At 33.0% G+C, this 13,245-nt stretch overlaps 1 protein-coding gene across 4 annotated transcripts; it reads left to right on the plus strand.

Annotated features, from left to right (window-relative positions):
- The first annotated feature begins 4,823 nt into the window (after positions 1–4,823).
- On the plus strand, positions 4,824–10,184 carry LOC123907694 (serine decarboxylase 1-like). 4 transcript variants are annotated; one of them, XM_045958059.1, is made up of 7 exons: positions 4,957–5,075; positions 5,307–5,422; positions 5,949–6,301; positions 8,100–8,331; positions 8,414–8,607; positions 8,698–8,834; positions 9,494–10,184. In XM_045958059.1, exons 3-7 carry the CDS (start codon positions 5,974–5,976, stop codon positions 10,058–10,060), a joined length of 1,458 nt encoding a protein of 485 aa, XP_045814015.1. In that variant the 5' UTR covers positions 4,957–5,075; positions 5,307–5,422; positions 5,949–5,973; the 3' UTR covers positions 10,061–10,184. The 4 variants fall into 4 exon arrangements, with proteins under 4 accessions (XP_045814014.1, XP_045814015.1, XP_045814016.1 ...); XM_045958060.1 differs by having other exon boundaries at positions 4,977–5,147; XM_045958058.1 differs by lacking the exon at positions 5,307–5,422 and having other exon boundaries at positions 4,824–5,075.
- The last annotated feature ends 3,061 nt before the right edge of the window (positions 10,185–13,245 follow it).

The following is a 13,245-nucleotide window of genomic DNA, read 5'->3' on the forward strand; positions in this document are numbered from 1 at the left end:
TTAAATTGTTCAAGAACTGTATAACAAATCAAATCAGTTATTTATCCAATCCTTCAGGGATTGCTGTTTTTGAATTCTTCTAAAAGATTAACAAGATATTGATTTTACTTATATCTATGAATCTTCGGGATTCATATTTTAAAATATATTTTACGGTACTTTTATAAGTGTATGCTTATGAATCTTCAGGATTCATATTTTAAAATTTCATCATACTATGAATCTTCGGGATTCATATTTTAAAGTTTCATCACACTATGAATCTACAAGATTCATATCACCACGATACTTCTGGATCGTAGGTTTGTGAATTAATATAAAAAAACGAGAAGAAAAAAAATCTGAAAAAATAGAATAAAAAAAATCATAGATAAAATAAAATTGTCACTTCCCATTGTTGCTATACCTTTCTTGAAAGGGGAGAGACTATCGTGCTGATAACGTGTTATGAACTATTCCTAGAGAATAACAAGAATAAAGAAGAAGAGATGAAGGTGAGAAAGAGAAGAGAGAATAGACTCTTGTATTGTTCTATTTAAGGTGTGTATTACATTGTAACAAAGGGGTCCTATTTATAGGACACAATTAGGGGACAAGAAAACCTACACAATAATGGACATTCATTACATATTATTCATAACACTTCTTCTTTTTTTTCTCTTTTTAGAAAAGTTTTTTTTGGAGTCTCTTTTTCCAAAAGCAGCGACGGATCTACACAAATATTGTGTGGGCATGTGCCTACACTAAAATTGTCTAGCAATATAATGTGAGTTATTAGTGTTGTGACAACTACTCAACCCCAACATATCTTTAACGTCGGTTTGATTTGATAGAAAAGTGTGGAAAAAAAATTTTATGCAAATTAATAAATGAACTTAAACTAACTTTAGTTCAAATTCATTCATTAGTTTGTATAATTTTTTTTCTCTCACTTTCTTTCCATCATACCAAACGGATAATAAGATCTTGAGTTCGATTATGGATGAAAGCGTCTGATCTAACAATATTTTGAGTTACGACTTATGATATTTGAACTATGCATTTTAGTTCAATAATGAGCTATCATTGTGGGTTGGGTTTGTTTAACAATTTAGTTCGGTTTTGTTTTTAAAAATAGTTCTAATGTTCAACTTGATTTTGATATTTTTTTCAACAGTACATTTTGGTTTGAATGGGGATGCACCATTAACAATTTGGTTAGACTCGATTTTTTAAACTATGTAAACAGTTGAGGTTCAATTTTTACTGTGAACTGAACCTATTTGCAGCAACATAATTGATGTAGCCATTAACATTCCATCATAAAGTGCACCCTAATATAATAGTATATTCGTTGAGACTTGATCAGCGACGGATCTACCGCAAGCATTTTTTTTTATAAGCAAACAATATATATTATAAAGGAGTACTCAATTCCTTATAATATAAAGTAAATTATAGTATGTTTTGAAAACATACAATAGTATCTATACACCATTCAAAAAAAAAAAAAGACTTACGATCAAAACGACCCCTAAACCAAAATCAAGTGAGAGGACTTACGAGCGCAAGCATTTGTTTGTGCATGTGCCTGCACTAAAATTGTCTAGCAATATAATGTGACTTATTGTGACGACTACTCACACCCAACATATAACCCCTACAAAACTACAACATGCGCACTCTTTCAAATTATTACTATCATCTCACTACAAGAAATTTAACTTGTATCTACTCACAAAAACCGTCACTAAAAGTCAAAAGTCCGTAGGTAGATCCCACTTTGACTTTCACTGTCAGCCACCTTAGCCTTGTATTATGTGCGCCGTATCCTAACGAAATTTTGTCCTTCTGTCATTGGTTGTCACTATATGTTTGACTTTTACTTACGAACAAAATCGTAGGATATCTTAGAAAATCATTCTAAACATAAAACACCTCTAGCTACGATTTCGGCTGTCACTAAATATTTTCACGGTTCTTTTAGGCATATTTTTCATTCTGCTATATATATCCTAATAATTTATAAAATTACCATTAAAATTAGTTTGCTCAATAAACATAATCAAATATTATAATCAAAACCATTTGAATTTGGAACCATTTACTATCAATTTTAAAGTTTAAGCATAATATGGTCCGGGTATAAGTCAGTTTTTTTGTAGTGTCTATATTTAACTTAGGCTATGTTTGGATTGGTGGTATGCAATGGAATGGAATGGAATGCAATGGAATAAATCTATGTTCCATTGTTTGGGTTACTTAAAATATGATGGAATGGAATGGAATAGGATGGAATAGATTCCATCACATTCCATCACTTACTCACAAATTTGTTCCCCTCCAATTTGGGAGAAATATGATAGAATGATGTATTACTTAATTTTTAATTGATTAAAATACTATCTTATTCCTTCTTTTTATTCTCTTATCGGCAACATCTTCATTTACAAGTCTCAGGTGTCTCATGTCTCAGGTGTCTCATGTCTGTTCGAATTAATTTTCAGCAAGTGATTTTTCATTCCATGTTTTTTCTATTTGTTTTTTCTTTCTTCTCTTTTTATGACAAAAGTTTTATTCATATTCTAAAGTTAAAAGTTGTACCTACCCATAGACACACACAACAACAACATATAGCAGATTATAACAATTGCATAAAATCACACACAACAATTGCAGCGATTGAAACAATCTAACAAATTGATAAAACCCAATTATTATAAATAGTTGAGTATTAATTAAAATAAAGTAGAACATGTTGAATTTTACTTCGTTTTATAAAAATAGGGGTAAAATTGGAACCAAAAAATTTCATTCCGCTCCGCTCCATTCTGCTCAATTATAAAATCCCAAATAATGGAATGGAAACTGTGTTCTATTCCGCTCCGCTCCATTCCATTATATTTCATTCCGCTCCATTCCATTTCGTACCATTAATCCAAACGGAGCCTTATAACTCTGAATCATTATAAATTAAAGTTTAAGCATCAATTCTTTAATCTTTTATATGGATATCTTCCATTAATTTCATCTTTCTGTTATCTCCAATTTTCGACAGGAAGCATTTAATAAAGAATTAATTTGAGCACTGACATTTTCAAGCAATTAATTCAAATTAGCGCTTGTTTACCAAATTTCAGGGTAAACACTCTCTTTCAACATGACATATATGCATTCACAACATCACCTTCACTTTCATCTCCGCAAGGGAGCAAACATCTTCCCACCTTTGTTCAACTATTCTATTGTAATTGTAAAGCATGGACTTATTTATTTGGTGTTAATTTAAATCTATTGCCTCCACAATTTAAAAATTTCGGATTCGTCATTGGACTTGAGGATACACATAATCTGATGATAGATTGCATATAATAAAGGGTGATAAAGCCTTAAGTTGAGTTGGTGATTGAACATGAAAGAATTCACTATTTATCAGAATATAAGTGAGTTTAACTAATGCATTGAACTTGAGTGGTTAATGAGTTTCACCAAAGGACGAATCGTTCCGGAGAATCCGAGTTCTGTTTCTTGGTCATTCTTTACTTACCTCGTGGTCAAACTTCATATTACTAGGCCTATTGAGATCAATCAAGTGTGAGTAAAAAGCCTCGTATTGGTTGGAAGAGTTGAGATTGATCAACATATAAGTGAGAGGACCCATAAACTCAATGTCGTAAGGTTTTGGGTGAAAGTATGGTGTCAAAGTCACTTGTGTTTGTTCAATGTCCAATGTGTCGATCCAACCCAGTGATGCTGCCCCACACAACCCAACATTGGTATTAGAGCTCAGTTCAGGGAACAATAAGTGAGTGATGATTGATCATGGACATGGAAAGACTCACACTTGAGGGGAAATATTGAGATCTATCAAATGTGAGTTAAGTCTCACATTGGTTGGAATAGTTTAAGTTGAACACCATATAAGTGAGAGAAATCATAAACCTAATGTCTTAAAGGTTTTGGGTTAAAATGTGGTGTTAAAGTCACTTATATATGTGGTTGCTCAATATTCAGTGTGTCGATCAAACCCAGTGTAACTCTCCCTTTACCGCCCAATAAATCCCTTCCTTTAAGAACCAGGGTTAACAATAAATAAAAGAATTTAAGTGAGTTTTATTTTTATGGTAAATTTTAAGTGAAAGCTTAATTCTAGAGAGCTCGTAGATGATAACATAAAATTGAATGGTAAGGATGAACGTCCCTCATATGAAAACATTACTCACTACATGATCGAGGACTAATCCAATACATGAGGAGACTCATAGCGAATTTAATGTATTTAATTCGTTTCATTTTTTATTAATAATAAAATCATAAGATCTTTTACTTTTCTTTTTTTTTTTTTTATATTTTTAGAGGCTTTTGCGACTGTTTTGGTTATCTTACCCTCGAACTAACCCTGACAAGATTCGTAACAATTTTCACTTTGTGAAATCAAAATTTCGTTAATTCATAATGAACACGAAACCAATCACTCACATTTAAATCAAATAAAATCTGTATAAGTTTGAGTCTTCCACATTTTATATTTGCACTATCATTTGTAAAAAAGATAAATAAATATATTTGCACTGTCAGTCATTACAACAACCTAGAGCACAAGTGTAAAGAAATGTGTGGTAGTTAGCAAATATACGTGAAAATATCTTGGAAAATCACATTATTCTGACACGACATCACAATATAATATTGAATAAATATATAATAATATTAAATTAAATAATATCTTCAAAGTTTTTTTTTTTTAATCAATCTTCGAAGTTTTTCCGTTACACATTTTAAACATATTAAAGTTATTTATTATTATCCTTTATTAAGAAACAGAAAATACATTTAATTAATGTGCTAGAATGAATTCGGCAAACAGTAAGATGAAGATTCTTTAATATTGTTGGCCACTTGCTAGCTAATGAATCACGTGTGTATGTGTGGCAAACAGTAATAACGTGAAGCGCGTGAGGGAATCTGAATCACCCTTGTTTTCTATAAATGGGAAGAGAGAAAAGAAAATCCGCAACTCTCTCTGTGGTTGCTCCATTTCATTCATTTTCAGCGTAACTGCTCTTCGACTCTTCCGCTACTCTCTCCATTCATCAGTAACTAACTTTTCTATTCTTCTTTCAGATCTATCTTCCGTTTTTTCAATTTCAATCATGCTCTAACTCCTCGTAATGCATTTTCGTTATTCATCTTCTTTATATCCGTCGTTCAATTCTATTTAATTTTCGCATAATTATTAATTAATATATACTATTAAACCATGCTCTAATTAATGTTGTTACCGTTTGTTTGTTTGTTTGTTTGATTCAAAAAATAATATACTTTAGGATAGGAGACTGCAATTTTTTCATCGCTAGTTTAATCTGGTCAGGGGTCAGTTCCGGCATAAAGTGGTTTCAGTCTCTAGCCCCCTTGCGATTGCAGTTGCAGGGATCGAACCGTGGTCAGGAGACTGCAATTTTTGTTTATTAATTAATCATACGTAATGTTATTATAATTATAGATTTGAAGGGAATTTACTAGATCTTGTGTGATGTATTGTTTTCATGTTTAGCTGCTTTTGTTTTGGATGGTTGATTGGTTTCACTACTCTTGCTTGCATGCACGGTCTTTAATTAAAGTTTCTAAAATTTATTTATGCATTTTTTATATCATGTTCTTGTTACATTCAATGGATCATTGAAATGCTGGCGTTTTGGATTCGTTAGTATCTTTTAAAATATTTTGATTTTAGTTGAGTTCCCATGTTTATGATGAGATGTGTTATTTAAATTTAAACCTACAAAAACCGACACCATATTTGGATACTGTAAATAAAACAACCTGCATGGAAGTGTTGATGTTTGCCTGAGGAGAGAGAAGAGGATTATTTATTAACGGGAAACTGTATTTTATTATACGGTGTTTGTGTTTGAAAAACATTTCCATTTTATGATATACCCTTGATTTTGTAAGCCAATTTTTGTCAGGTGTTTTTCTGTTGTTGATAACAAAATGGTTGGAAGTGTTGATGTTTTGGGCGATGATTTGAGCATTAACGGAGCAGTTGAAGTATTGCCTGATGATTTTGATGTGGCTGCCATTATCAAAGATCCTTTGCCTCCTGTAGTTGCAGAAAATGGCACTGACAAGGTGGAGGTTCAGATCAATGCGGGAAAAGAGAGAAGGGAAATAGTACTGGGGAGAAATATTCATACCACTTGTCTAGAAGTCACGGAGCCAGAAGCAGATGATGAGATTACTGGGGATCGTGATGCTCATATGGCAAGTGTGTTGGCCAGATACAGAAGATCTTTAACTGAAAGGACAAAGTATCATTTAGGTTTGACGATATTTGCTCTTTCCATCCTTTTACTTTACTGATTGCATTTATGTTATTGTTGTATGTGGGTTGTCGTCTGTGCCGGTTCTGGATATAAAAGAAAATAGTGTTTATTAATAACAATCCGAGAGACTTGGACTCTCCCTCTAATCAAATCCTTTTCACGAAATACCTGCCTATATTGGATGATTCCAATTTATTCCCTTAATTGCCAATATATTCTCTATTTTTCTCTCAATGGGCCAATGGTAACAGCCTTGACCCTTGAGTCATAATCCTCTGCATCCATCCCCATTCATTTTAAACATAAAACCAGTTTGCCAACAGGATATCAACCAAGTAATTCAAATCATTGTGCTGCTTTTAGTTTTCTTTCTAGGATTTAGGTTTATGTATACTCAAGATTTGGCACTATGGTTTATGACTTGACTGTGGACATACTGAAAAATCAACTAACTCCATCGCAACGTCGACCCGGCACCCACCAATTGCCACTAACTTGAACTTATGCTTTAGCTCACTTCCATTATATTTCTGATGCTAAGCCTGTCTTGACTAGCTATTTTTGGTCAAAAGTAAGAACTTTCTCTAAAGGTCCTGTGTTTTAATTTGAAGACGTTCTAAATTTTTGTGGTATACATTACAAATCTAATTAAAAACAATATTGTTTTTAAACTATCAAAGAACATAGTATCTGTTTTGGTTTCTGTCACAAAAAACATGCTACAGCCTGCTAAAATGGACATCCCTCTGAACCATCTCTACTGAACTGCTAGTGTTTTTCCATAATCTGGACTTACTTGTGGTTACTATGAAATTTTGAAATCTCTGATGGTCATGGTTTTGTATCATCCAAATTTAAATTGAAATAGAATCTTTAAGATAAACCAATGCACTTTAAGGAGGTTCCAATGAATGAACAACACTTACAATCCTGGGTTTTTTAATTGTTGGAGATATTGACATGAAGAGTTCTGATTATTTCTTCAATTCATGGACCCACATCCATTTTGGTGGGATATTTCATTTACATATGTTGGGTTTAAAAATCTTAATTTCTAGTGTAGGAAGGAAACTTGATTGTGTCTGCAGGAAATTGCCCAAACCACCTAAGCCTAATTTCCACAATCTTTTCTACTATAGGTGCTACCCCAACTCTCTCTCTAATGTTGTCATTTCTAATCCTATCCCATCTAGTCTTACCACACATCCAACGCAACCTCATCATCTCTGCTACGCTTAATTTATTTTTGTGTTGGTTCTTTACAACCCAATACTATGTCCCGTACAACATTGCCGCCAGAAAGCGCCATGATACCACCATCCTTCACAAATCGGTCATGGCAGTTATTGAATTCTGCCACCCAATCCGCCATGGCTGATATTGGTTTAGAATGAACATGCAGCTGCGTCTGTGCTATTCTAATTTCACTGCATATTACCTAAAATACACATTTGAAGGTTCTGCATGTGAGAAAGTAGATGGGTACATACAATACAACTAGAAAACATTCAATTGACTGGATCCATGAAGAAATCTTTCTATTTGTTAAGAGCATTTCATATGCTTAAAGAATGCTAAGATCATTCTTTAGAGGAAATTTCTTTTGCAACCTTGCATATATTTTTGGAACTTAACATTTGATGAATCTATAACAGTGCATTTAAATTATTTTTAATTCCATTTACGAAGTAAATTTTATTAGGAGTTTTGCAACTTTAGAAGCTCACTTCTTCAACAAATCTCTGTAATTAATTAGGCCTAGCATTTCATTTAATCTATGAATAAACTTTGCAGGCTACCCCTATAATTTAGATTTCGATTATGGTGCACTCTCTCAACTTCAGCACTTTTCCATAAACAACCTTGGAGATCCATTTATTGAAAGCAATTATGGTGTCCACTCCCGGCAGTTTGAAGTTGGTGTTTTGGATTGGTTTGCCAGATTGTGGGAATTGGAGAAAAATGAGTACTGGGGCTATATAACAAACTGTGGCACAGAAGGCAATCTCCATGGCATCCTAGTTGGGTTAGTGTCGGCTAAATTTATTTGCTTCAACATTATGAAAATTTGTAAAGAACATGAAATATGGTTTAAATGACTTTTGCAGGAGAGAGGTGTTACCAGATGGGATTTTGTATGCCTCACGGGAGTCACATTATTCAATTTTTAAAGCTGCCCGTATGTACAGAATGGAATGTGTGAAGGTTGAGACTCTTTGGTCTGGCGAGATTGATTGTGATGATTTCAAGGCTAAACTTCTTCTCCACCAGGACAAGCCAGCAATTATAAATGTGAACATAGGTAAGTTTCCCTCCCTCTCTCTCCCATAGTCCCATGCCTCTGGTCATCTTCGTTATGTTGGTTCTGGCTCATAGAACTGAAATATTGCAGGTACAACTGTGAAAGGAGCTGTGGATGATCTTGATCTGGTCATAAAGAAACTTGAAGAAGCTGGATTTTCGCATGATAGGTTCTACATCCATGTTGATGGGGCTTTGTTTGGTCTCATGATGCCTTTCGTGAAAATAGTAAGTGCTAATTTTATCATGAATAAATAAATCATGTAACATGTGAGATATAATGTTGAAACTTCCATTTGCTATCTCCATATGTTCTGATAGAGAATGTTAATGTGTCATTTGTTATGGTTGTTTGCATACATCATATTAACGAGCTGCATTGATGCTTTTCCATGCATACCCTGTCTATCTTATGGTGTCTCATTTGTTCTGCATTTTCACTCTAGCAATAAGGTCATATTTCGTAGGCTTTATCCCAATTATTATATGATCGGACTTTGTTCATATATGGTAGTTGAGACTTTGCTTTACTATTATCAATTGACCCAATTGATATTAATATAAGCATGACTACCATTGACTATTTACATGCAGAAGAAACTCCACCTGTTATTTCAATTTCAGTCTGGGAATATTGTCTCTTATCTAATTTCTGACCTGATCAAATTTAAACATGAACAAGATTAAGTTTATTGGTTCTTTGTCAACACATCTATGTTTGACATAAATGATTGTTTAGTTGCTAGGTTGAGAAAATGAGAACTATTCTTGTAGTTATGTTATGTGAACCTTGCCAGTTGCCATATTCTTTTGATATTTTTTAGCCATTTCATATGCATTGACAGGGTTGATATGTGTAATAACAAAATAAAATTGTGCTTTGTCAGGCTCCAAAAGTTACTTTTAAGAAACCTATTGGCAGTGTCAGTGTTTCTGGCCACAAATTTGTGGGGTGCCCCATGCCTTGTGGTGTGCAGATAACAAGATTGGAGCATATTAATGCTCTTTCCAGGAATGTGGAATACCTTGCTTCTAGGGATGCCACAATCATGGGTAGTCGAAATGGCCATGCTCCCATATTCCTTTGGTATACCTTGAACCGTAAAGGATACAGAGGCTTTCAGAAAGAAGTACAGAGATGCTTGCGAAATGCTCACTACTTTAAAGACCGCCTTATTGAGTCTGGGATTGGTGCAATGCTTAATGAGCTTAGCAGCACGGTTGTATTTGAGCGGCCACATGATGAGGAATTTATACGCAAGTGGCAGCTAGCATGCAAGGGGAACATCGCTCATGTGGTGGTGATGCCAAACGTCACTATTGAGAAGCTTGATGATTTTCTAAACGAGCTTGTGCAGAAGCGTGCTACCTGGTTTAAAGATGAGAAGTGTCAACCATATTGTATAGCATCAGATGTAGGCGAAAACAGTTGCCTCTGTGCACTGCATAAGTAATTGTAGCATCTAATACAATCTATTCTAGAGTTTATGGCTGTAGTTGTTTTTTGGAGTTTTGTGTGTGGTGTATTTTAAGCACTTTGATGCACTTAAATAACATTTAGTCGTCTTTGCTTTCCTACTCACTTGGCCTGCAATTAAACATATTCAGTTTCCCCGTTGGAAGCCATAGTTACCAGTGTAGCTAAAATAAAATTGACGCATGAAGAAAGCTTTATTAGAGGGCGATCTCTTATGTGCACAAGTGGTATAGGTGGCGCACCATGCACAATCTCCCCCTAGCATTGTATTAAGGTGTTTTAGTGGATCTGATCTACTCATAACACCATAAATTTATCTCCTTCCCTCTTAGTGATTGACTTCTCCATCGCTCACCAGCATAGGTCTGGTGGTTTGTGGGAACATGGCAGATCCCTATCGATTAAAGTCTCTGATAAGATGAAAATCGAAAACCTCCATCTTGCCACAGACCCAAGCAATTTCAACCTCTTGTGCTTCCTTTCCTTGAAAGGACACTTGCGAAAAGAATCCACACAAACAGACCCAATCTATCTATCTATGATTTACAAAGCTAAATAAGAAAATGCTGACATGCTGTTAGGCAAGGTTCACTTCCCACAATACTTATTTTGATAATTTTAATGTTAAGGAGTAAATATCAGAAGAATGTTGAGCTTTTGATCGGAAAGCTTCATTTCTAAACTCTTGTTCATGAAATTGCTGAAGATTTCATGATACATGTTGCCTTCCAAATTGATTTTTATGTTGAATTTTATTTGGTTTTTTATCCCTCTATGTAATACATCTTCTGTTTCTCCCGTAAATTTTTAAAATACAAATGTAGGTTTAAGTATGAATATTGTGTCTTTCAATGCTTTGATTGATTTATGGGAATTAGTTGTAACAAGAATTCATTGGTGTGGAGCCTTAGAGACACCATGATTTATAATTTTCATTTTTTCATTGATTTCTAAGTCAAAAAAATTATGTGAGAAGAGAGATTCACAACTAAGAGTGTTTTTTGAATAGAAATTGAAATCAATATTCAAAAGTTTACACATTCAAACAAATTGCACAATAACTACATGCGCCAAACTCGTGGTGTAACTAGGAGTAGTTGTCACGGTGTAGATTAAGGGTCTCCAATGCTGCACCTTAACATTTGAAGAAAAAAAAATTAAAGCGTTGGTTTTATTTTTCGAATTTTTTATTTCATGTTTTGGAAAATGTGGAACATAAACTTTCACACATATAAAAACAAAAGTCTTGTTCCCATGAGTTTAGCTCAGTTAGTAAGGGGCATCACATATTATATGCAGGGCCTGAGGTCGAACTTCGGACACCCCATTTATCCACCTTAAAAGTGGAATGTCTAGTCACTAGACTACCTAATAAAAAAAAACAAAAGCCTTTAGTAAAAAAAAAAAGTAGATTAAGCCAACACTATACCTATTTTTCTTATAAGAAATTGGGGATTTATCTTCATATTTTGAATTTTAAAAATTTATACAATTCAGATTGTAAAATATTCACATTTAGGGGGAAAACGTTATGTATAAGGACAAAGTGTGAAGTTAATAATATTTTTTTTTTTTAGACAAAGACAAAAGTGTGAAATTAATAAGTTATAGAGTAAACTTTTCGTTATACTATGGTGTTGTGAATATAGATCTAAGTTATAGAGTGTATTATATTTTTCTTTTAAAAATATATTTGCTTCATTTTTAAAGTAGTGGACTTTACTATTAATGATGATGATTAACCGGAAAATAACCGAAGAACCAAAATTGTTAATAGTCCAAACTATGGGACTTGAAAATTATCTTTGCTCCTATCTTATTTGCAAACTAGTAGTTAAAAATATAATTAAAAAAAATACACGCATGGCTTAGTTGTTCCGTGTGGAAAACACACTCCTTTCCTTTGTTTATTTGCTTTCTAATTTGGGTTACTTTCAATTTTCAAAATCCTCAACTAAGTTTAGAAAACACAATTTGATTCTACCTGTATGATACCCCATTTCTTTTTACAAACAAAAAATTTAATTATAATTAAGGAGCATAAAATATACCCATCCAACTGGTACACGTGAACACATAGCTCAATTAACAGAGACATTGCGTATAATATGTAGAGATCAGAGTTTAAATACTGTATTCAATATTCATACTTATTCAGCTTTAAAAAAATGAAATTTTAGTCACCGCATAACTTAACAAAAATAAAAAGTATACTAAACTTATAATTCAAAAACTATATACTTCAAATAGTGTATGTAGTAGCCAACCAAATCTTTTTTACCACCGCACAGAACCTAGATAAATTAAAATGGTTTCATTCTATATCAAACGGAATCAATTAAAATGCTCACTTTCCCATTTGATTGTTTTATACCTTCTCCGTCCCAAAATATAAGAATCAGTTGACCACTGCAGTACACCAATGCATAATTCTGATTACAAATATCTTTAATTGTTCATTAGTAAAAATTATAAAAATTTAAAATTTTGAAAATACTCGTCGAAACAAATCAAACAAGATCTTATATAATAATATTTAGATTTATATATTTTTATAAAAATACGGTCAAAACAAGACATATGAATAGTGAATTTAGTCAAATGAAACCTTATAAAATAGGACGGAGGAGGAGTACATGCGAATGGTTTGGTCATAATTAAATGAAATCTTATTTAATCTCCATAATTAACGAGTGGATTAGTGACAGAACAAACCAGTACTTTAATGGTTGGTTCCACTTAATTTAGCTAAAGCTGTGGACTTGAGTCCATCTACTAATTAATTTAGTTGATTATATTTCCCCAACATCCAATATTTCATATCATAAATAATTGATTAAAAAACAAAATATCTCCTCTAATTAAATCTGCCACATCATGCATCACGGATATGTATAATACTTCACCAGTCCCATTTTAAATGATACTTTTTTGACTTTGATTTGTCCCAAAATAAATGAGTAATGACATATACAACTTTCAAACCAGTTTTTCCAATTTTATCCTTTATGTAGATCCTGTTTATGTGTGACATACTCAACTAATTTAATCATTATTACTAGTAATGAAAAAGGTAAGGGTAGTTTAGTATTTATACAACACACTCTAATTTATTTATGTATTTTTCTTAAAGCGTGTGAAATGATCAAATAAGTCATTTAA

This window comes from Trifolium pratense, linkage group LG2, assembly GCF_020283565.1.
Source record: "Trifolium pratense cultivar HEN17-A07 linkage group LG2, ARS_RC_1.1, whole genome shotgun sequence".
Taxonomy (NCBI): Eukaryota; Viridiplantae; Streptophyta; class Magnoliopsida; order Fabales; family Fabaceae; genus Trifolium; species Trifolium pratense.